This window comes from Eschrichtius robustus, chromosome 8, assembly GCF_028021215.1.
Source record: "Eschrichtius robustus isolate mEscRob2 chromosome 8, mEscRob2.pri, whole genome shotgun sequence".
Taxonomy (NCBI): domain Eukaryota; kingdom Metazoa; phylum Chordata; class Mammalia; order Artiodactyla; family Eschrichtiidae; genus Eschrichtius; species Eschrichtius robustus.
In genome coordinates, this window is record NC_090831.1 from 52,999,402 (window position 1) to 53,023,523 (window position 24,122).

The 24,122-nt window shown below is 40.2% G+C and overlaps 1 protein-coding gene across 4 annotated transcripts in view; it reads left to right on the plus strand.

Moving 5' to 3' along the window:
• The first annotated feature begins 4,779 nt into the window (after positions 1-4,779).
• CROT (carnitine O-octanoyltransferase) overlaps positions 4,780-24,122 on the plus strand; it is a 106,124-nt gene continuing 86,781 nt past the window's right edge. For 3 of the 4 annotated variants that reach the window (XM_068550486.1, XM_068550482.1, XM_068550484.1), the window contains exons 1-7: positions 4,787-5,200; positions 5,452-5,541; positions 8,126-8,261; positions 11,508-11,632; positions 13,085-13,266; positions 13,438-13,562; positions 22,201-22,309. In XM_068550486.1, coding sequence (XP_068406587.1) covers positions 8,147-8,261; positions 11,508-11,632; positions 13,085-13,266; positions 13,438-13,562; positions 22,201-22,309 — 656 coding nt within the window. In that variant the 5' untranslated portion in view covers positions 4,787-5,200; positions 5,452-5,541; positions 8,126-8,146. Of the gene's footprint in view, positions 5,201-5,451; positions 5,542-8,125; positions 8,262-11,507; positions 11,633-13,084; positions 13,267-13,437; positions 13,563-22,200; positions 22,310-24,122 lie in introns of all 4 variants that reach the window. The other variant, XM_068550483.1, reaches the window with a different exon arrangement.

Sequence of the window (24,122 nt, forward strand, 5' to 3'; positions counted from 1 at the left end):
GGAAGACAAATATCATATCACTTATACGTGGAATCTAAAATATGACACGATTGAACCTATCTACTAAACAGAAGCAGACTCAAGGACATAGAGAACAGACTTGTGGTTGCCACAGGGGAAGGGATTGGGGGAGGGATGGAGTGGGAGACTGAGTTTAACAGATGTAAGCTATTATATATGAAATGGATAAACAACAAGGCTCTACTGTATAGCACAGAGAACCGTATTCAGTATCCTATGATAAACCATAATGGAAAAGAATATATATAAAAAAGAATGTATATATGGGTATAACTGAATCACTTTGCTGTACAGCAGAAATTAACACAACATTGTAAATCAATTATACTACAATAAAAAAAATGTAGCTGCACTATTCTATTCCATCAGCAATACGCAAGGATTCTAATTTCTCCACATTTTCCCCAACACTTGTTATTTTGCTTTTTTTTTTTTAATAGTCATCCTAGTGGGTATAAAGTGGTTTCTCACTGTGGTTTTGGTATGCATTTCCCAAATGATAATGAGTTGAGTATCCTTTCATGCTCTTTTTGGCCATTTGTATATCTTCTTTGAACAAATGTCTTTGTAAGCCCTCTGCCCATTTAAAAAATATATATTTATTTATTTATTTGGTTGCACCAGGTCTTAGTTGCAGCAGGCAGGCTCCTTCATTGTGGCAAAAGGGCTCCTTAGTTGCAGCTCTAGGGCTCCTTAGTTGTGGCATGAGAACTCTTAGTTGTGGCATGCATGCGGCATCTAGTTCCCTGACCAGGGATCGAATCCAGGCCCCCTGAATTGGGAGCATGAAGTCTTACCCACTGTGCCACCAGGGAAGTCCCCCTCTGCCCATTTTTTTAATCGGACAGATTTTTAAAAAATTTTGTCTCACTGTTTTAAGAGTTCTTTATATATTCTGGATGCTAGACCCTTATCAGATATACAATTTGCAAATATTTTCTAACATTCTGTAGGTTATATTTTCACCCTCTTGATAGTGTCTTTTGATGCAAAAGTGTTTTTAATTCTGATGAAATCCAATTTATCTGGTTTTTTCTTTCCTTTGTTGCTTGCACTTTTGGTGTCATTTCAAAGAATCCTTTGCCAAACTTAAGGTCTTTTAAAAAGAAACCTTAATAGAATCCTTTCTTCTTCCTCACTAGTACAAGCAGTACTCATGTACTAGTCAAGTACTAGCAGTACTTTAGTGGACCTGTGGATCTTTTATTTACATGTTGTTATGAACTGATTCTATCCCTTAAAATTCATATGTTGAAGCCCTAATCCCCATTATCTCAGAATGTGACTGTATTTAGGGACAGAACTTTTAAAGAGACAATTAAGTTAATATAAGGCTGTTAGGGTGGGCCCTAATTCAATATGACTAGCGTCTTGGTAAGAAGAAATTAGGGGGCTTCCTTGGTGGCACAGTGGTTAAGAATCCACCTGACATGGGTTCGAGCCCTGGTCCAGGAAGATCCCACGTGCCATGGAGCAACTAAGCCCATGCACCACAACTACTGAGCCTGCACTCTAGAGACCGGGAGCCACAACTACTGAGCCTGTGTGCCGCAACTACTGAAGCCCGTGCACCTAGAGCCCCTGCTCCTCAACAAGAGAAGCCACCGCAATGAGAAGCCCGCGCACGACAGCAAAGAGTAGCCCCTGCTTGTCACAACTAGAGAAAGCCTGTGAGCAGCAACGAAGACCCAACATAGCCAAAAATAAATAAAATAAATAAATTTATTAAAAAAAATAATTCTAAAAAAAGTTCTAAAATTAGCTTATGGTGATTGCATAACCATGTGAATATAGTAAAAGCCAGTGATTTATACACTTTACATGGGGGAACTTTATGGTATGTAAATTATATCTTGACAAAGCTGTTAATTCATGTTCTGTTTAGTAATACAGAATTTTTCTGAGATATAAAGACATAATAGTTATCTTAACTCTTCCCTAGGATTTTGGTGGTAAATTTTTATATACAGTAAATATCACTAAAGGCAAGTCCAAACCACTGCCTAGTACTAAGAAGAGGCCCTTTGTATGCTCATCTGCTGTTGGTGGTGGAGTTCTTGGCATCCAGTATATTTTAATTTGCTGTTAGCTGCTTTGTGAAGTGACTACCTGTCTACTGCCCCCATCCCCTCAATAAAAATAAGAAAATATCACAGAATTATTTCTTCAATATGTTCATTTTATACATTGGGATCAAGGTAGATTAAAGATCTGTCTCATAGGTTAGAGCTATTTATACTACAACTCATTACTTCTTAGAGCCACAAGTCTTAGCAGTAAACTAGCTATGCAGATCAAAATGTAAATTCCTGGTTTTTTTATACTTTTTATGGTGGAACTAATCCAGACTTGTCTATAAGATTTTGTCTATAGACTTGTCTACAAAGAGCTTTTTCTATTTGTGGTAGACTGAGAAAGAGCTACATAGGATTAAAAATGAAAGATCTCATGGGAGTAAAAATGAAAGATCTTTTATGGCTACTTAAAAACCTTATTATCACCACTGGTAATACAAGTTTTTCTCTAGAAAAATATTTTGACTCAACAATCAATTTTTAATCTTGGGACAACTTCTTGTTAACAATCTATGTCATGTGCCTCCTCACTAGCCACTATCACCCATCCCACTCTAAGAGATGAAAACTAATTCAAATTTAACCTGAACAGAACATAATTTGGAATCTGCCAATAAAACACATATTATGTATTTTGAAGAAAAATCATTTTAAAATATATGCTTTGGGGGATTATTAGTACCTCTGCTTATCAGTATATTTTCTGTTTTATGATTTTTCAATTTTCTTAATTCTTGTACTTTTTTTTAAAATTTATTTATTTTTGGCTGAGTTGGGTCTTCGTTGCGGTGTGCGGGCTTCTCATCTTGGTGGCTTCTCTTGTTGTGGGGCACGGGCTCTAGGCGTGCGGCTTCAGTAGCTGTGGCTCACGGGCTCTAGAGCACAGGTTCAGTAGTTGTGGCGCACGGGCTTAGTTGCTCCGCGGCATGTGGGATCTTCGCGGACCAGGGCTCAAACCCTTGTCCCCTGCATTGGCAGGCGGATTCTTAACCGCTGCGCCACCGGGGAAGCCCTTATCAGTATATTTTTAAACATCACCTTTTCTCCCCCTGCATACCCAAGTCTCTGTTCCACTCCTTTTCACTCAGTACCACAGGTTTTTCTCTTTCTAAGAATCCAGGAATCTTTACAGAAATATCTTGTTTCCCTTTAAATAAACATTAAGTCTAGGAGAGAGGCAGTGAAGCTAAGTGACCCTAAAGCACCCACAGTCATTAAACATGCATAAACTTTAAGAGGTGCCAAAATTCTCTAGGAAGGAAAAAAAAAATACAGTGAAGGTTTTTTGACTATTTTTAAAATTCTGTTTAAGAATAATATCTTGTAAGCCAATTTGAACATTATCCAGAACACAGAACTTAAATACTATGAGAGAAAAGTTCTTTACCGCACCTTCAGAAATTACTACTACAACTTTACAATCCCTTATCTGAAAACTTTTTTGGCCTGATGTTTCTGAATTCAGAACTTTTATCAGAGAAGTGTGTCTGCCACATATTAAGTAACATCTCCAGCAAGTGGGGAAGTTACACTGTAACCAAACTCACTAATATTTCTGTAGAGAACTTATGAATATTCACACCAAGTGAATATTCAGTTATACATAGCCTCAGTTCCCTTCTGGTCAGATTTTACTATTAAGGGACTTAGGAAAGACAGATAAAGGACCTGTAATGACACGTTAATTTGGAATCCAGTTATTTATATTTGATATCCAGTTCAGAGCCACTGTAAACTATTTGTCTTTTCTTCCACAAAAATGAAAGTGTATTTAAAATGAAAAAGTATATTTCAGGAGGTAAATGTAAAAAGGATTTGCCTGTGAAACTAAGTTAACTATATTATGATCTTCCTCTAGAACTTGCCTAGTTCCCTCTGGTTAAAAACTTCATTTCTTGGTGCGATAGTAAAAGACATCAGGTCAACCTCAAGCTTGCAGTGTGAGTCCTGGGGGCTTCGAGGACCTTGCGCAGCATGAAGACCTGTGGAAAGGTAGGGACGCCCCGACGGAGCAGAGCGCTGCAGCCTCTCTACGCTGGGCAAATTTCAGCCTCGGTGGATGAAGGAAAAGAGAGGTCAAGTAGGGATTTATGTGGTTACTGTTCTCTTCCTAGGACACGGAGTGAAAAATAGGATTCCTGTTTAAGGCGCTGGTATATATTCTTACTTGGGGGTTACAAAAAGCGTCACACTGGGAACGGGGTAAGAGCGGCTGGTAAGCCATAGGTGGGGCTAGAAGAGGAACAGGGCAGTTGGGTGAAAATGGGCCATCTGTTCCTACATCCGTTCCAGAGGGTTAGGTAACTGCGTGAGCGGAGCACGGCCCTTAGCGCTCTCCGTGTCCCTGGCAATGCGCTGAGCTCCACCGGCAGCAAGCAGTTGACTGCTGCCGGGCTGGGTTTGGACCATTTCTCTCATCCGCCCCGCCGAGCCTTTCCGAGGCCCGCAGCCTTGACCCCTAACCCCGACAGAGGACGGGAGGCGGAGCTAGGTCGCACCAGAGCGCAGGCCCGGCCCGCCACCCCCGCCTTCAAGCACGCGGGGGGTGGGGGGGAGGAACTGTCGCGGCTTCCCAGCCAATCCCCGTTCCCCGGTGCCCGGGGGGCGGGACCCTAGCGGGTCTCCGTCCAATTGCCGCTCCGGGGCGGCCTCAGGGAAGCGGGCCTGCGCAGCTGAGCGCTGCGGCGGCGTTTATCAACCGCTGTGGGTCGGGAGTGGTCGGCCCGCGGAGTAGAGCTCACTCCTTCTCTTCTTCTTCCCTCCCTCCCCGGCTAACCCTCGAAGGGTGGGGAAAAGTTAAGGCGTTAGAACAGCGTTAAATAGTGGAGAGCGTCAGAGGTGTCAGGACTGGCGGGGGTGGCATCAGGCATCTCGCTTGCCGGGGTCTGAGAGGTATCCTTGAGGCTGGGCCGCTAGGCTGGTCCGTCGTGGTGCTTGGTTGAATTTCTCTCACCTGGTGGCTTCTGGAGTATGCGGAGCTGCCTTTGCGTTGGTGGGAGGAGTCTCCGACCTCGTCGCCCTCTACCCCTCCTGTCTCTAGAGCCAAGCTTTGAACTTGCAGCCCTGCGACAAAGCGCTGGCACCAGATACCCGGGCACCGGGAGGTACATCGTTTCTGGGGACTGTCTCTTGGAAGGGAGTGTAGTTGTCCTAGTAGTTAACCTAGTTAATAGTGTAGTAATTTTTATCCAGCTTTCTGGCAGCTGGACTGTTTGCGTGTGTTTGCTGTGATTGCCAAAAGTTTGAGGCTTGGGGCCTCCAACCCCTAAGTTGTTTGTCTTCCACCTTCTTTTACTAGTTTCTGTTAATTTTTTACCCCTGCAATTGTTAAACTTGTTTTTCTTCCTGCCCACAGTCACCAGCCCAGTTCAAATCTCTGTGATTCCAAAATAGATTTGTTGCAACACGCTCTTGGAAGTCGTAAACAATTGATCTTGGTGTACCGGTATGTGATAATCTATTTTACTTGTTTCTGTTTCTTGTTTACCTGATTATGTTTTCTACTTTGAGTTTACATCTTATTGCTCCCAGGAGGTCCACTGTAATTAAATCCAGCGTCATCATTTTCTTAATGCATTTGTAGGTTAGTTTAGAATTGTATTTTTTAATCTTTGTGATTGAGAGTTCAAGACAATCCTCCATGAAAGAATCTGATAATTCCTGTTTTTACTGTGTACCTTTTGATGAGTTAAGACTGTAGTGAGTATGGTACTGGTAGTCGTGGTCTCAGATTCCTAGAGTCTAGTTAGTGGCAGGGATGTATACAGAGAATAGCTTATTTTTTCTATATATGTGTGTTAGTTTCCTATTGCTACCATAACAATTTATCACAAACCTAACAGTTAAAAAAACACAAACTTATTAACTAGCAGCTCTGTAGATGGGAGGTCTCTGTAGGTTTGGCTGGGTACGCTGCTTCGGATCTCACAAAGCTGAAATAAAAGTTATGTTGGTCTGGGGTTTCTGAGGGAGAATCCATCTCCAGGCTCATTGAAGTTGTTGGCAGAATTAATTTCCATGCAGTTGTAGGAGCGAGGTTCCAGTTTCCTTACTGGCTGTCAGCTGGGGCCTCTCTCAGTTCCACAAGACCACCTGCATTTTCAAAGCCAGATAGCACCTCCAATCCTTTTCATGTTTTTAATCTCCCTGACTAGTCTTCTGACACCTCCTGGAGAAAGCTTTCTGCTCCAGAGGGCTCAAGTGATTAGATTAGGCCCACCTGGATAACCTCCCTACTTCAAATAAGGTCAATTGTGCAATAACACCATCACAGTCAAGGAATTGATAATCTCATATTCACAGGTTCTGCGTATTAGAGGGGGCAGAATCGTGGGAGCAGCTCATAGAAATTCTACCTAGCCTGATATGGTTGTCTCAAAACTAGATTATTTTTACAGTGCAGTTTTGCAGGTATTAAAAAAAAAAAAAACCGAAACCCTAACAACAACTCTGTCTGATTCTTTGAGTATCCTCTCTACAGATGAAGAAATTCAGGTAAAGTTATTTGTGCAGGGGCATATGGCTAGAAAATGGCGAGTTGGTATTTGGACCCAGATCTACATTTCTATTCGATCTAAAGGCATGTTTACGGCTGGTGAAAGTGAAGTGCTTCTTCCTATTTAGAAAGGAAGAAGCAGAGAAATTGAGATCTTTGTTGTACCTCATTTTTGGGGTTATCTTTTTATATTAGTGGTGTAGGCTAAGCTCTTCTCCCCTAACAAAGAAAGCCAAACTACAATGGCATTAATAAAAGATTTTTTTTTTTTGATATATCTAGAAGAAGGAGTCCAGGGCTAGTAGGAAGATTCTGACAGCCTCAGTACGTGGCTCCTGTAAATGGGTCCAAAGTGCTCTTCCAGTTGGGACTTTCCTGATAGGCAGTGAGGAGGAGAGAAAGCACAGGAGAACACCTGTAGTTCCTTACAGGGGAATGATCTGGAGGCAATATATACGTCGCAAAGCCATACTGAGCTCCAAGGGAGAGTAGGAAAGATACAGCTATATGGCTGTCTACCCAGCTGAAACTCAGGATTCTGTTAAGAAAGAAGGGGGAAAGTTATATTGGCTGAAAACAGTCTCTGCCACACCATTGTTTTTTATAATGTTTTATTCTGTAACTTTCTGAGTTGAATATTTTATTTGGCTTTGCTATTAGTTTTAACAAGTAGTATTTGAAAGGACAGGAAATTCTTATTCAATATTAATGTTTCTTCATTTCTCAACTGCTATTTTAATATATAATTTATAAAGGCTTCTTTGAGGAATCTCTTTATTCACATTTTGTATTACTTTGATTTTTCTGAAAATTAATACATCTGTGGAAAATGTACAAGATTGCTTTGGGATACTTGAGATCATTCTGTATAGGCCTCACACCACTGCAGGATTAGGTTACAGCAGCCTGTCATATGATTTATGTACTCTGTAACATTTTGTAACTCTATAGTTGGGTGACTCTTCCACTGCTTTTCGTATTTTCCTCTTCAAAGTTCTTTCTCTCAGCCCATTATACTTTTCTACACATCTGAATTCTACCTACCCATTTAGACCTACTGTAAGTCCCCTCACCCACTATCATGTAGCCTTTGTATGGGAGGAAGATTGTGGTCAAACAGATCTGGATTTGAGTTGTTCGTTTGACCTTAGGCAATTTACTAAATCTCTCTAAGTTTTGACTTCTTATGTAAAATGGCAGTGAACGCCACCTTTCAGAGATAGTATGAATATGAGAGAGAGAACACATTTTCTATAACACTTATTGTAGTACTTGGCAAATAGTAGGTGCTCAATAAATGACAATTATACTGGTCTCACTGATCACTCCTTGACCTCTAGCACATTTGACTCTACACTTTTTTTTTTTTTTTAATTGGTTTTCTCTCTCTGACAAGTTAATGAATTCCTAAGGACTAGGACCAAGTCCTAGATACACTGTGGTCACTAAATAGTGATGTAGTGAGTTGACACTAGCATCTAAAAGAATATTTATGAAATTGAATTGTGAGATGAGGGCTTTTTTTTTCCTTTAGTTTTCCTATTGTGATCGCATCATGGAAAATCAGTTGGCTAAATCAACTGAAGAAAGAACATTTCAGTATCAGGATTCTCTTCCATCACTGCCTGTTCCTTCACTTGAAGAATCATTAAAGAAATACCTTGAATCAGGTATGTTTGTAATCTTTTAGCATATATTAATATTGCTAGCAACTTAGAAAACTGCGAAATTATTAGAAGTTGATGAGGGTCTAATTGCTTTTTCCTCTAGGCTTATGATAATTAAAATTATCCTTAAAATGTCCAAAACATTTCTGTCTTTCTCTCTCACGTTAATTTTTCCATAGTTTAAAAAGCCAGGTAGTACTTTTAGGCTTACAATAAGAAGTAGTAGTCCTCTGCCTCATTTCCCCCACTGCCAATCCCATGCCCTTAGGCAAGCATTTTCAAATATTTTATCTGCGTCTTGTGTTTACCTCCAGATTTAAACTAACATTCTTATATACTACTATTTCTTGGATTTTTTTTTTTTAGTCGTAGATGTTATATATTAGTTCCTAAAAAGATGTAGATTTAGCTGTCCTACACCCCCTAACCTCCACCTTCGTTTCCCAACGTTTATGCAGTCTAACATATCCACATTTTCCCTCTCATTTTCTCAGTGTAGTTGTAAGAAATCACCATTTGCAGTTAAATTAGTGTTCACCTGATTTAAATCAGTATTTACCTGAATTGATTTACCTGACCATTGAGGGTTTGTGGTTATGCAGTTATTCACAAGAGACCCATTCAGTGTACAGTACTTTGATTACCTTTTTGCTGCATTTTTGGGTTTTTCCTCATTTTTCATTTGCTTAGTATGCTTTGTATCCACAACTAATTCACTCCCAAATACTTCACTACACCTAAAATCCCTGAATCCATTTAAATACATATGATAGTCCGTCAGTTTTATTTCTTCTTGGAGACATCCCTCCTGGGGCCCCCTACCTTCTTGTTCCAATCAGTGTTCACTTTTGTCAAGCTGGCTGGACAACGCTTACCCTGGGGCTCTCCCGTAGCCATCATCCTGGCTGTTCTCTTCACCTTTGTCTCCTGTGTTGTATTCCATGGTTCCTGGGTTCTGTCTTCCTCTTTTATTCCCTTATTTTGGTGAAGTAAATCTTCAGTAGCTATTTGAGATAGGGTGTCTGGGAGGAAACGAATGTTATGACCTAAGAATGTATTTATGCTACTCATACTTGACTGTTTGGCTGAGTATAGAATTCTGGGTTGGAAATGGCTTTTTCGTAAGTTTTGAAGGCACTGTTCATTTGCTCCTCTTGAGAAATCTGATGCCATTCTGGTATTTGATCCTATAATGTGACCTGCTGTTTTTCACTCCCTGGATGTGTTTGGAAACCTTTTCTTTATCCCTGTTATTCTGAGTATCTCAGTGATGTCCCATGGTGTGTAGGTTTTGTCATTTATTTCTCTGAACACTCAGTGGGTCCCTTCCATGTAAAAAATCATGTTCTTCAGTTGTAGGAAATTTTTAAAATTTCATTTCCTTTATAGTTCTCTCCTCCCTTCTTTTCTCTTTCTGAGAGCAACTCCTATTTCTTGGATCTGGGTCCTTCTGGGCGAAGCTTTTAATTAAAAAATTGTTTTCCTTTCATTTTTAGTACCTGTCCCTTTTTGGTCCATTTACTGTTTGATATCATTAGTCCTTTTTTGGTTTGTTCTACTCTCTGACTGTTATGTTAGAGGCTTTCCTCAAATATCTGGCAATCCTTAGTCATTCATATTTGAGTCAGACCCTAAGAAGCTGACTGGGAGCTCGGTGTGCGTGGGTAGACCTTGGCGACAAGTGGGCCTTATAATGAGCCTTGAAGGGTAATAGGGCAGAGATCTAGCAGTTCCATTGGGACATATCCAGATACCACTACTCCTTTCTCGTGGACTGATTGATAGCTTCCCCAAAGAAGAATTCTCTCATCTTTTGTTGCGAAGGCATAAGCCTGACTGCTAGTGTTTTGGGAGCGGAGTGGAGAGGGGTGCAGGAGGGCTCATTGTTCTGGTGTGCACTTTCATTGTAATCCCTCTTTTTAAAATATGAGCTAGAATCCATGTATTCTGCTTGTTTGGTACAACTTCTCCTAAGAGTAAACCTTCAGATTTCTAGTGCCATTGGGAAGGAGTTGCCTGGCTTTCTAGAATGGAGAAGATCTACAGGGACGTATGTGGATGGGGTGGTTGTCTGCTGCTTTTACCGACGTTGAAGCAGTTGTCCTTTTTTCAGCCTCACTTTGTTCCTTGCCTTTAGAAGTCCATGTGTCTTGAATTCTTGAACTTTCCTGGGGTTCTGCTGCAGGAGTTGGCTTGCTTGTTGGTTTGCACCTAACCCTCCCGTCTCCCACTACATTCCACTTTCCAGGCTGTCTATGCTTTCTCCATTCTGCGGTCAGTCACCATTTTCCTACATGTTTTTTAATTTGTAAAATGTTAACTTGTCTGCTATCCTCTCTTCTTTCATTTTCTATGTCCTTATGAATATATGCCTTTTTAATTACTCTCATTTTAGTGAATTTCTAGAAGTGAAGATAAATTTATGACCTTAGTTCCCTTTGTTTAATTGGAAGCCCTCTGATTTTTTTTTTTAAATTTTTTTCGCACCTACTTTCATCTTGGAATTCTAGTTTCTTTTTTAAAAAATTCACTGATTATTCACTTGTGCTCTCTGAATGCAGCTATTTAAATTAACTTTAAGAAGACTTTGAAGTGACAAAAATAAAACAAAAGGAAGATATTAATGTCCCTTGATTTCTAATTTACTTTCATCTATAGCTTAATTTTCAGAACACTTGGTTTTCATTGACTAGGTATAATTCCTAAGTATACCCCTGTATACTTTGTGTGTGTGTGTGTGTGTGTGTGTGTGTGTGTGTGTGCCTCTGTGTGAGGGAAATCGTTATTGGCCAGAAGGGACCCTACACTGCTCTGGGAAGGCTTTACACTGAAATTTACATACATATTGCACTTACATTCATAATGTTTAAGGCTCTGCTTCAACATTAATGGAAAGAAGCTTTAATTTCTCTCAGTCATGGCTAAACAGGATTTACTTTCCTATTGGACTAGTAGCTAGATGATAGTCCTGTATGTCATTTTAACTATCATCGTCCAGAATGATTTTTAAATAATTTTGGGGAAGTAGTTATCAGACTACATAGTATCCACTGTTTTATTTTTTCCAGTATTTTGCATTATTGCTTTTCAGCCATTTTCATGTTGTAAACTCGATTATAATTTAGTGGACTGCTCTAATACATAAGTGTTTTATATAACTGAGTCAAGATTTGTGTAAGTAATAATAACTGAGGTGAGTTTGTGGTACTTGATATCTAAGTACTTTAATGCATATTTTTTTCTTTATAGTAAAGCCATTTGCAAATGAAGAAGAATATAAGAAAACTGAAGCAATTGTCCAAAAATTTCAAAATGGTATTGGAGAAAAATTGCAGCAGAAATTACTTGAAAGGGCAAAAGAAAAAAGAAATTGGGTATTTATGTTATTGTACTTAGAATTAGAATATTGATACTTAATGAAAAATCAAAGTGTATCTGGCTTTCTTTTTAAAATTATTCCTGTACTGTAAAATCCTTACCGTTATTGTTGTCTTTATCATCATCCAAAAGAATGAGTGAATTGTTTAACTCTGGGGAGTTTTAAGTGTTGTGTGTGGGCTCCTGTCCTATTGGGGAACTTGTTAAAATGCAGAGTTCCTGGGACCAGTGATTGTGGTTCAGTATCTCTGGAATGGGGGCCCAGAAATCCTTATTTTAACAACTACTCCATGTGGTTCTGATGCAGGTCATCTGTAGACCATGCTTGAGAAAAACATTTTGCCCAGATAATCAAAGTCCCACAACACTAAAATACACATCACATTGGTGGCATACAAATATTTAAACAGTACGTAGGAGAAAAGGGCCATTACAAAGCTGGAGTGGAGAATGGTTATGAGTATTCTGTGTTTCAGTTAGGTAGATTGAGGAGACAGTGGTTTAATAATTACTGAGGATCTCAGTAATTTGCCACAAGGAATCTTCTTTGACTTTTTCTTCTTAACTACTCTGCTTCTGTAGTACAAACCAGAGCATGAGTTTTCATAATTTAAGATATTGCCTTAATCTAGAAATAATGATTGTAACTGTCATTTAGTTTTAGAAATAAAAAGCAAGTTGATCTTCTCATTGTCCTTTGATGCCTATGATGGAATAATAAAATTTTATACCTCAAGATTCCTTTTTTCTCAATCTTGAGCCTTGAGTGACTTTAATTAGGGTAAAGGTAAAGAAGTTGTTGTTCTGCCTGTATCCTTTTCACTTATATCTTTTTCCAAATGACTGATTATAGTTTATAACATCAAATTCTTCAAAAAGAGCTCCAGGTAATTTGATGAGATCCACTTACTTATACATGAAATTCAGCTGAATGTTGTGAAAGAGGGACACATAGAAAGTGGTGTCAGTGAAAAATCCAAATTAGTTTTAAGCCTACTGAAAAGTTTTCATATTTCTATGAAAAAGGAAATAGGAAAATTATAAGTGCCTTAATAATTGTTATAATTGAGGATTTGTTGAATATCTGTTGTACCCCAGGTACTCTGAGAAAACACACCTAGAGTACTTTGTTGGGTACTCTTGGTACTTTGAGTACTTGGTGATTTCAGTATGATCGGTCTGAAGGTGTTTGTTTCAGTGCTTTCTTGTTTCACGTTTTTGATAATGTAGTTGAACTGAATAGTACTTAATTCAGATCCCATAATTCTGAAAGAAAGAAATGATCACAGTACCGTTTTTTAATATCTGTGATGATTTAAAACGAAACATGTTTTTAAGTGTTGAAGACTAATTAAAGAAAAAAGGACAAATAGAGCTTTTTTCCCCCCAGCAGTTACACACTGAAGTATTATCAGTAGCATTAGGCTGACGTTCTTAATTTCTTTTAGCTGGAAGACTGGTGGCTGAATGTTGCCTACCTGGATGTTCGTATACCATCACAACTGCATGTCAACTTCGGCGGTCCTGCAAGCCATATTGAACACTACTGGCCTCCAAAGGAAGGCACGCAATTGGAAAGAGGAAGTATAAGTCTTTGGCATATCTTGAACTACTGGCAGCTATTAAGAAAGTAAGGATAGTTATGTCAATTTGGTTACATATTTACCCAAGGTCTCAGGTCCCACAATGTTGAGAAGCTTAATTTACTCGTTTGGGGATGAATACTATAGGTGTGACTGTTTGGTTTATAAATTTTATAATGATTTCTTGGTCAATATACTTTTTTGGTTTGTTTTAATAGAGAAAAATTGCCTGTTCATAAAGTTGGAAATACTCCTCTAGATATGAATCAATTCCGAATGCTGTTTGCCACCTGCAAGGTTCCAGGAATTACTAGAGATTCACTTATTAATTATTTTAGGACTGGTAAGTAGAAAACAAACACATGTGCTTTTTCTGGTAAAAGCATTGGGATTTGGGTAGTTTTGCTGCAGTTGCTTCTGTGATGCTGTGGAACATACTTTGTTTTTTTGGCTGCTCCGCGTGCCTTGTGAGATATTAGTTCCCTGATCAGGGATAGAACCTGGGCCCACAGCAGTGAAAGTGCCGCGTGCTAACCACTGGACCACCAGGGAATTCCCATGACACTGTGGAGCATACTTTTTTTTTTTTTTAATTTGGAACATACTGTTTTGAAAAATATTTCTTACTGGAGTTTGACTAATCAGAAGCTTTCTATGAACCTTTTCTTTCAGTCATAGTGATTAGCTGGAAGTAATTTTTGGGAATGGATTTTTTTTTTTTAAACCAATCATTTTAGGGATTCTTTTTTTATATAAATTAATTAATTAATTTATTTATTTTTGGCTGTGTTGGGTCTTCGTTTCTGTGCGAGGACTTTCTCCAGTTGCGGCGAGCGGGGGCCACTCTTCATCGTGGTGCGCGGGCCTCTCACTGTCGTGGCCTCTCTTGTTGCGGAGCACAGGCTCCAGACGCGCAGGCTCAGTAGTCGTGGCTCACGGGCCTAGTTGCTCCGCGGCATGTGGGATCTTCCCAGACCAGGGCTCGAACCCGTGTCCCCTGCATTGGCAGGCAGATTCTCAACCACTGCGCCACCAGGGAAGCCCGGGAATGGATTTTTTGAAACTGTCTTACATGGTTCTGTACAAACCTGTTGCTTATGTTGCATCATTTGAGAGTTTAAATTTTAGTTAAAGAGTAGAGTTATGAATCCGTTTTAGGAGATCTGGAGCATATGATCTGGATCCTTCTCTTTCTACCCTCATTTCTTACCTGAATTCTCTTTTTTGAGTGTTTGTATGTGCTCATCATGTCCCATTTGTCTTTGTGAGTATGCTTTCCTCCCCTCAACCCACCCCTCCTACTCGTATGAGGTAAGAGCCTGATACCAATCTTCTTGAAGGCACATGAGTTCAGATTGACTCATCAAGGTTTTTGTTTTTACAGTTAGTTTAATGGCACTTTCTGCTTGGTGACCTAGCATATCTTCAAAGGGAAAATTCTGTTGTAGTAACTGCTGGTTTCCAGTTACTTCAGGAATTTTTCTTATAAATTTAATAACATAGTTTATATTACTGCAGAATGTCATTATGAATGGGTATTTTTCTTATATAAAATTTTATTTAAAAGTAAAATTTCAATACCCAATTTTGCTTATAGTGTGAGAAGTATAAGTTTACTTTCATGTAGAACTCAACTTCTTGCATGTAAAACTCTGTAGGAGCTTGAGATATTTAATGTCCTTAAGCCCAGACACATTTACCTTGATGTTGCAAGAGAAAGAATTAAAAGAAAGAATTAGGAACCTGGTTATTTATGGCATAAAGTTGAACGTCCAAATGTGAATTGAAAAGATGAACAGGAGAAAATTGATAGAATAGCAGTAGCAAAGAGAAATAATATGCATATTAGTTAAGAACTATTATCAGTAGACCTGGTTTTGAATTCAATCTTTTATCGCTTAGTAGGCATGTCTGTAGATAAGGTAAGTTCTTTAAGTTACAGTGCATAAGGTTCATTAATTTAATAATGTACTTCTTGATGCAGTGGTTTAAGCTGTCATGGTTAGCATGTTCTTGAACTTACAGTTAGGTGAAGAGGTGCAAATAGGGATAAAGCTGAGGGAATCAGTAAACATGAAAAAATATCATAGAGTTTGTGACAAATGCTATATAGAGAATTCAAATCACATGAGTAACTGGGTGGCTGTTTTAGATTAGGTAGTCAGGGAAGACCTCACTGAGGATCTGAATAATAAGATGATCTGGCACAGTTTTTTTGCTTTTCATTTTTGTTTTTGTTTAGTTCAGTTTGTTGGTGCTGGTGGAGGTAGAGGTGGTAGTGGGGTGTGTGTGTGTGTGTTGAGGGGTGAATCTTCTGGGCATGAATAAACTTGGCATGTTCGAAGGGCAATGTGGATGGAGCAGAGTAGGCAAGAAGGAGGGGGCAGATTGTAAAGATGTAAAAGAGTCTGGATCATATAGTATTTTGTAAGCCAACTAAGGTTTTTTGGCTTTTATGTAAAATGTGATTAGATACTCTAAGTGGGTTTTGACAAAGAGAGTGATGTGAACAGTTTATGTTTTGTTTTGTTTTGTTTTGTTTTTTTTAAATTAATTAATTAATTAATTATTTATTTATTTATGGCTGTGTTGGGTCTTCGTTTCTGTGCGAGGGCTTTCTCTAGTTGCGGCAAGTGGGGGCCACTCTTCATCGCGGTGCGCGGGCCTCTCATTATCGCGGCCTCTCTTGTTGCAGAGCATAGGCTCCAGGTGCGCAGGCTCAGTAATTGTGGCTCACGGGCCTAGTTGCTCCGTGGCATGTGGGATCTTCCCAGACCGGGGCTCGAACCCGTGTCCCCTGCATTGGCAGGCAGATTCTCAACCACTGCGCCACCAGGGAAGCCCCAGTTTATGTTTTAAAAAAGATCATTCTGCCTGCTGTTTGAAGAATAAATTTTTAGGAGAGAGACATGTAGCAGCAGGGAGATGAATTAGAAGCTTGTTTTAGTAGTCCCAGTGAGCCATAATAATGACTTGTCCTAGGGTGGTAACATGGAGGTGGTGAATAGTTACTAGATTCTGGAGATATTTTGGATATGGAGTAAGCAGAATTATTCATAGACTGGTTGTGAGATGTGAGAGAAAAAGAGGAATCAGAGATGACCTCAAGTTACTGGGCTTGAGAAGCTAACGGGGTAGATAGGTGTGTTGGTTCATGAGGTGGGAAAAATTGGGAGGAAATATTTAGGGAAGAAAATAAAGAGTTCCCTAGACTGCATTGAATTTAAGGTGCCTTTTAGACATCTAAGTGGAAATGTAAATAGGCAGTTGGGTACAGAGTTTGGGGTACTGGGGAGAATTCAGGACTGCAGATAAAGATTTAGGAGTCATCATTAGCAGGCATAGAAATCATTTCTACCCCCATAAAAATAGGTAAGATTACTTTTGGAATACATACAGCTGAAGATGATTAGGGGGACCAGTACTGATCCTTATCACAGTCACATATAGTATTTGGTGGTCAGAGAAGGAGGAACCAGCAGAAGAGACCAAAGCAGGAAGAAAACAAGAACAGTGGTCTCCCAGAAGCCACAAGAAAGAACTGTTTTACCTCATGCTCCCATGAGGTCAAATGAGGTGGAAATTGAAAGTGACCATTGGATTTGTCAGAGTGATTTGGACAGAGGCTGCCCCTGACAAGAGCAGTGTTAGTGGAAGTTGGGGAACGGAGCTCAGTTGGAGGAGATGAAAGCAAACTGAAGAAGTGGTGGCAGCATTTGGAAATAATTCTTGCAAAAAAGGTTGGGGTGTGCAGTGGGAGATTTTGTGTGTGTGTGTGTGTGTGTGTGTCTGTATGTGTTATTTTTTTTTTAAAAGATGGGTGATACATCATAGGAATGACATAGGAGAAAAGGAAAAATTATCTTGCAGGGGAAAGGATAAAGAACCAAAGACATTGAGAATATAAGAGCAGAAATGGTGGAAGGACTGGTCTTTGGCAGGAGCAGGGATGAGTGGGAATGCAGGAAGTGTGCGTCTAGATGCACACAGATGGGCCGATCTTGCTGTCGGAACATGAGGCGGCTCCATGTACTGCTTGTGTTTTCCTTGGTGAAATAAGAACTGAGGTGGGGGTGGAATATTTGAGGAAAAAAGGAGATGGTTTGAAATGGTCATTTTGGAAAGTGGGAAAAGCAAACATTCTGTGGAAACATACGGTAGCTAAACAGTGTTGAGATGTGTTTTTAGGAATTTAAAGTTAGACTATATGGTGTGTTGTGTTTTTTCCTTCAGCAACAGGGGCAGGTGCAGAGGAAGAGGGAGTGAGGATTTTTGCAAGGGAGAAATGATAATGTTGGCTCTAGAATCTATCCTGGGTAAGGAGAGAATTGAAGAAATTGTGTTGAGGGGGACGGCAGCATGCAGGCTGCTGCAGATAAGAGGCTAGTCTTAATGAGGCAAGTTAGACCTAGTTTTGTTTTTTGTTGTTGTTGTTTTTTACCTTAAGAGACCATTAAGACTATTTCAGTTTTGCGTTTCATCCTGTGCACCTCATTTTGCCCAAGAAGTTCAGACTTCGAATGTCATCTCTTGTCATCTAGATTCATGGATTTGTGCATAGCCTAATTTGACTCAAGTTCCCCACTGCTGGGACCCACCCTCCACTCCTTTCCCAAACCCTTCTGCTGTACTTGATGGAGCTCATGGTCAGCGAAATCCATTACATCCTCCGTTTCTCTGAACGTTCCCCTTTCCTTCTGAAAGGTGCTGTTCATGAAACCTGGTTATTTTTTTACACTGCTTTTCCTATGACCATCTCAAATGGGGATTTTGTTTTTCTCTTACACTTTGGTGCTGGAGGGCAAGTAGGAGATGTTGGTGTCTTCTTTATTTCCTATTGCCCTTTCCACTTTTTCTTTTCCCTTGCAATTTGAGCTCTTGAAAAAAATAATGCTAACAGGTTATGTCACCCCTGCTTGTCATTGTCATAGTGACTTCCCTTTTGATCACTTTCCTTCGTTCATTGATTGCTTTAGCACCAGTCTCACTGTCTGTCTCTCCATTACTACCTCAGTCACATTCTTGCTGGCTTCAGCCTCCATTTGTGGATGACCCGTGGCTTCTCCTTCCTTCCTCTCCTTCCTCTCCTTCCTCTCCTTCCTCTCCTTCCTCTCCTTCCTCTCCTTCCTCTCCTTCCTCTCCTTCCTCTCCTTCCTCTCCTTCTCAAGCAGCAACCCACTCCCATGGCCCAGCCATAGACCTTGTTATAATCAAAAACTCTCTCACCTCTCACAGTGTGGTTGTAGGCATCTCACTCTGACCTCCATCTTCTCTTCACAACTCACTTCCTTTCGGTCCACCTCAGCCATTTCTTTGACCACATCTTGACTTAAAATTCAGTTACTCTGCAGTTCTTCACTGTTTCATTTCTCCCTCCCTGCGGCCACATCTTCACATCTTTCTGTGGTTCTTTACTGTCACCACTCCTTACGTATACATTCAAACTTTTGCTCACCTGCTCCCTCCCCACTCCACCCCCGCCTCAACACTTTACATTTCAGTCTTCTGTCTTTCCTCCACATGTTAAAGACACCTACCCTAGCAATTTACTTGGCCAAAGGAAACCACAAAACATTACTTAACTTTTCTCAGTCAAACCTCAAGTGGACGCAAAGCACTACCTTGCTGTACTCTTTTGTCAAGCTATTCTCTCACTTCCAGAGAAGACTGTTTCACGCCTTTCTCCTTCTTTATTCCCAGCTAATGAACTCTTTTATTTCTCAACAAATGTAAAGCAATGTTTCTCTCACCAAAGTTGCCAACCTATCTGGTAGGCAGAATAATGACCCCCAAATATGTCCACTTCCTAATCCTTGGAACCTACTGAATGTGTCACCGTAAATGGTAACGGGGAATTAGGTTGCAGATGAAATTGTTTGCTAATCAATTGACCTTGAGATATGGAGATTATTCTGGATTATTCAGGTGGGCCCACAGTAATCATAAGAATTCTTATAAGTGAAGAAAGAGGCAGAGGAGAGAACCAATGGGATGGAAGCATGAGAAAGTCATGATCCTCTCTTGATGGCTCTAAAGATGGAGGAATGGAGGGAATTCCCTGGCGGTCCAGTGGTTAGGACTCAGCACTTTCACTGCCGGGGTCCAGGTTCGATCCCTGATTGGGGAACTAAAACCCTGCAAGCTTCGTAGGGCAGCCAAAAAAAAAAAAAAATGGAGGAATGGGGCCCTGAGCCAAGGAATGTGGGCAGCCTCTAGAGGCTGAAAAAGCAAAGGAAACACATTCTCCCCTAGAGCCTCCAGAAGGAACACAGACTTGCTGACACTCTAATTTTAGCCCAGTGAGACACATTTCAGACTTCGGTCCCCAGACCTGTAAGACAATAAATTTGTGTTGTTCGTGGTGATTTACCACTAAGTTAGTGGTAATTTATTACAGCAGTCATAGAAACATTCATTCAAATATTGGCCCATTCTGTAACCTCCTTGCAATACACTACTGCACATTCATATACTTTGTCTTCTCTTTTTAAGAGTGTGGAACTGTTCTGACTCCTAAGGATAACCCTTCTGTAAGGTGCCCTGGGCTCCACCACCTCTTGTTTAATCAAGGACCTTGCTTCTGCATTATCCTTTCTCTCTGTGCTGCATTAACAGTTTTCCCTCTTTAGTGGGTTGTACCAATTTGTAATATCTCCCTTCTTAAAAAGAAAAAATTGACCTCTTGCTTCCTTCAAGTGTCACACCCCAGTCAAAGCCACCATCAACTCTCACTTAGGTGGTTCTCCCCTGGACCACTTCAGTTACCTCCTAACTGATCTTGCTGTATATTTTCTTCCCTCTTATAATCTCTTCTCCATATGGCAGCTAGAGTGCCCTTTGTAAAGTATTACTTAGGTGACATTATTACTGTCCTGCTTAAAACCTTCCATTGGCTTCTTTTCCATCATACTTTAAATTGCAAGCCCTTTCTAAGGCCAATATGGTCTGGCCCCAATTTTTTCTACCATTCTACCCATTTCTCTCTGCTGCAGCTGCACTGACCTTGTTTCCCTTTAAGCAGACCAGCTCATTTTTGTCCTAATGCCCTTGTACTTGCTGTTCCCTCTACCTGGAACTCTCTTCCTGCAGGTATTTCTGTATTCACACCTTTGCTTCATTTTGTTCTCTGCTCAAATATCCCCGCTTATACTCATCCTGTGGTAGCACCCTTCTGTCGTCGTCTTCCCAAATATTTATTGATTAACTTGGCATCAGGTTTATTTTATTTTTTCTTTTGCAGCCTGAAATTTTAGGTAATAGAGGACAGCAATAAAAGGTAGTGGTGGTAAATGTAAAAGGGTATGGAGGTTTTTGAAGGGGAAGAAAGAAGAAATGGTTTGGAAATAGCCATGAGGGACAAAGGAAATACATACCTCACCTACAAGGACTTGAGGAAGTAGGATGTAAGAGAAAAAATAATAGTGCCATCAGGAAATGGCTCTTCCTCTTAGCTGATGAATAGATTTCATTAGATAATCTGTGTAAAACATTTAGCACAGTTCCTTGTCTGTAATGTCAACCAATAAATTTACTTCCAGTGGCAGTATATGTCTTTCCTAACTTTCTTCCTCTTCTTTCTTTTTTGAGAGGGAAGGAGCAGAGATCTTATAGGAAGACCCTAGTCAAAGGGACTAGTACTTGAAAAATGGGACTAAATCAGAGTAGTCTGAGATTTACAAATCTCAAAAATAAATAGTTCTTGGGGAACTAAGATGTGCCAAATGAGTCATAGAATCAATTATCAGTGGCTTACCAGGTGTCATCAGAGCCTTAAGTAATGCTGCAGATTGGGCAAAATGCTTTCTCCTTGCCACCCAGGCATACAGTGTCCTTATTCTACTGAAAATTATTTTATTGAGAAATCACAGCTAGATACTATTGCAGTTAAATTATGTGATGATCAATAAACGTTAAAATAATCCCCAAGCAGGACAGGAATAAAGACGCAGACGTAGAGAATGGACTTGAGGACACAGGGAGGGGCAAGGGTAAGCTGGGACAAAGTGAGAGAATGGCATGGACTTATATATACTACCAAATGTAAAATAGATAGCTAGTGGGAAACAGCTGCATAGCACAGGGAGATCAGCTCAGTGCTTTGTGACCACCTAGAGGGGTGGGTTAGGGAGGGCGGGAGGGAGACGCAAGAGGGAGGAGATACGGGGATATATGTATATGTATAGCTGATTCACTTTGTTATAAAGCAGAAACTAACACACCATTTTAAAGCAATTATACTCCAATAAAGATGTTAAAAAAAAAAAGAAAAACCCCAGAAGAAACTTAACTCAAATAGCTCTCCTCCAGGATTTCTCTGCGACCCTTTTCTCTTCCCATGCTATCCATAAATAAAACTAGAAAGCCCTGCAATAGTATGGAATTTATATGATTCTTTTTTTTTTTAAATAGGAAGTTTTTTGTTTTTTTTAAATTAATTAATTTATTTATTTTTGGCTGTGTTGGGTCTTGGTTTCTATGCGAGGGCTTTCTCCAGTTGCGGCGAGCGGGGGCCACTCTTCATCGCGGTGCGCGGGCCTCTCACTGTCGCAGCCTCTCCCGTTGCGGAGCACAGGCTCCAGACGCACAGGCTCAGTTGTGACTCACGGGCTTAGTTGCTCCGTGGCATGTGGGATCTTCCCAGACCAGGGCTCGAACCTTTGTCCCCTGCATTGGCAGGCAGATTCTTAACCACTGTGCCACCAGGGAAGCCCTGTATGATTCTTAAGGTGTACAAATATTTGAAACTTTCGTGGATTTCTAGATGTTTTACATGGACGGGTTTCAAGAACGTGTATTTATGACATAATAACTGAAATTTTATCACCTTATTAAAATGTTTTTATTCATGTGACATATTTGATGAATATATGATAGATAAAATATTGGAGGAATTTTTTTTTCTGTTGGATATAAATATGCAACTTTACTCTTGCTTAACTTTGAGAGATTTGAGTCTTCTGTTTTCTTTTTCTTTTTTCCAGAGAGTGAAGGGCATTGCCCAAGTCACACTGCAGTGATGTGTCGAGGCCGAGTTTTTGTGTTCGATGTAATGCATGAAGGATGTTTGATGACCCCACCAGAGATTCTCAGGTTTTCACACTACTTTTTCTTTTTTTTTTTTTAATCTGTATATATTTTTTAATTTATTTTATTTATTTATGTTTGGCTGCTTCGGGTCTTAGTTGCGGCAGATGGGGTCTTCATTGCAGCATGCAGGATCTTTCATTGTGGCGTGCGGGCTTCTCTCTAGTTGTGGCACGCGGGCTCCAGAGTACGTGGGCTCAGTAGTTGCGGTGTGCAGGCTTAGTTGCCCCGTGGCATGTGGGATCTTAGTTCCCAGACCAGGGATCAAATCCGCGTCCCCTGCGTTGTAAGGTGGATTCTCAACCACTGGACCACCAGGGAAGTCCCTCATCCCTCAGACTACATTCTTTTTTTATTTTATTTATTTATTTATTTTTAATTTTTGGCTGTGTCTGGTCTTAGTTGCGGCACACGGGATCTTCGTTGCGGTGCATGAGCTTCTCTCTAGTTGTGGCACAGGGGCTTCTCTCCACTTGTGGCGCCTGGGCTTCTGTCTAGTTGTGGTGTGTGGGTTTTCTCTCTCTAGTTGTGGCGCCTGGGCTCCAGAGCATGTGGGCTCTGTAGTTTGTGGCATGCAGGCTCTCTAGTTGCAGCGCACGGGCTCAGTAGTTGCCCCGCGGCATGGGGGATCTTAGTTCCGCCCAGGCATCGAATCTGCGTCCCCTGCATTGGAAGGCGGATTCTTTACCACTGGACCACCAGGGAAGTCCCTCAAACTACTTTCTTGAGTCTCATTAGGTCTTAAGCTTTTGCTTGAGTTAAAAAATAAATGTTCAAAATTACCTTTTTAGAAGGTGATGGTAAGGTGAGAAATAAGAATTTTATATATGCTAATGTTTAAAAATCTGTTTTTATTTTATTTTTAATTTAAATTAACTTTAAATTTTACTAGATGTATATGAATATATTCTCCTTGGAGAAAAGGTAAACATTACAAATATTACTCATCCCATTCCCTGTCCCCAAATTAATCACTGTTGCTAGCTTGGTATGTTCTACCCTTCCAGATCTGTTGCAGTGAATTTATATGCACATACAGATTTTAAAAGAAGAACATATATGTATATTTTATATGTAGTATATATTACATATATACAAATAGTATGTACATATAATAGTGTATACAGAGAGAGTATTATTTTGTATGTTTTTTGTTTTTTCTTTAATAAATTTATTTATTTATTTTTGTCTGCGTTGGGTCTTCGTTGCTGTGCGTGGGCTTTTCTCTAGTTGTGGCGAGCGGGGGCTACTCTTCGTTGTGGTGCACGGGCTTCTCATTGCGGTGGCCTCTCTTGTTGTGGAGCACAGGCTCGAGGCTTGCGGGCTTCAGTAGTTGTGGCACGTGGGCTCGGTAGTTGTGGCTCCCGGGCTCTAGAGCGCAGGCTCAGTAGTTGTGGTGCATGGGCTTAGTTGCTATGCGGCATGTGGGATCTTCCCGGACCAGGGCTTGAATCTGTGTCCCCTGCATTGACAAGCGAATTCTTAACCACTGCACCACCAGGGAAGTCCTGGGTATAGTTGTTTTACAATGTTGTGTTAGTTTCTACTGTACAATGAAGTGAAGTTCCCTGTGCTATACAGCAGGTTCTCATTAGTTACCTATTTTATACATATTAGTGTATATATGTCAATCCCAATCTCCCAATTCATCCCATCCCCCCTTTTCCCCCTTGGTGTCTATACGTTTGTTCTCTACATCTGTGTCTCTATTTCTGCCCTGCAAACCAGTTCATCTGTATCATTTTTCTAGATTCCACATATATGCGTTAATATACGATATTTGTTTTTCTCTTTCTGACTTCACTCTTTTTTTTTTTTT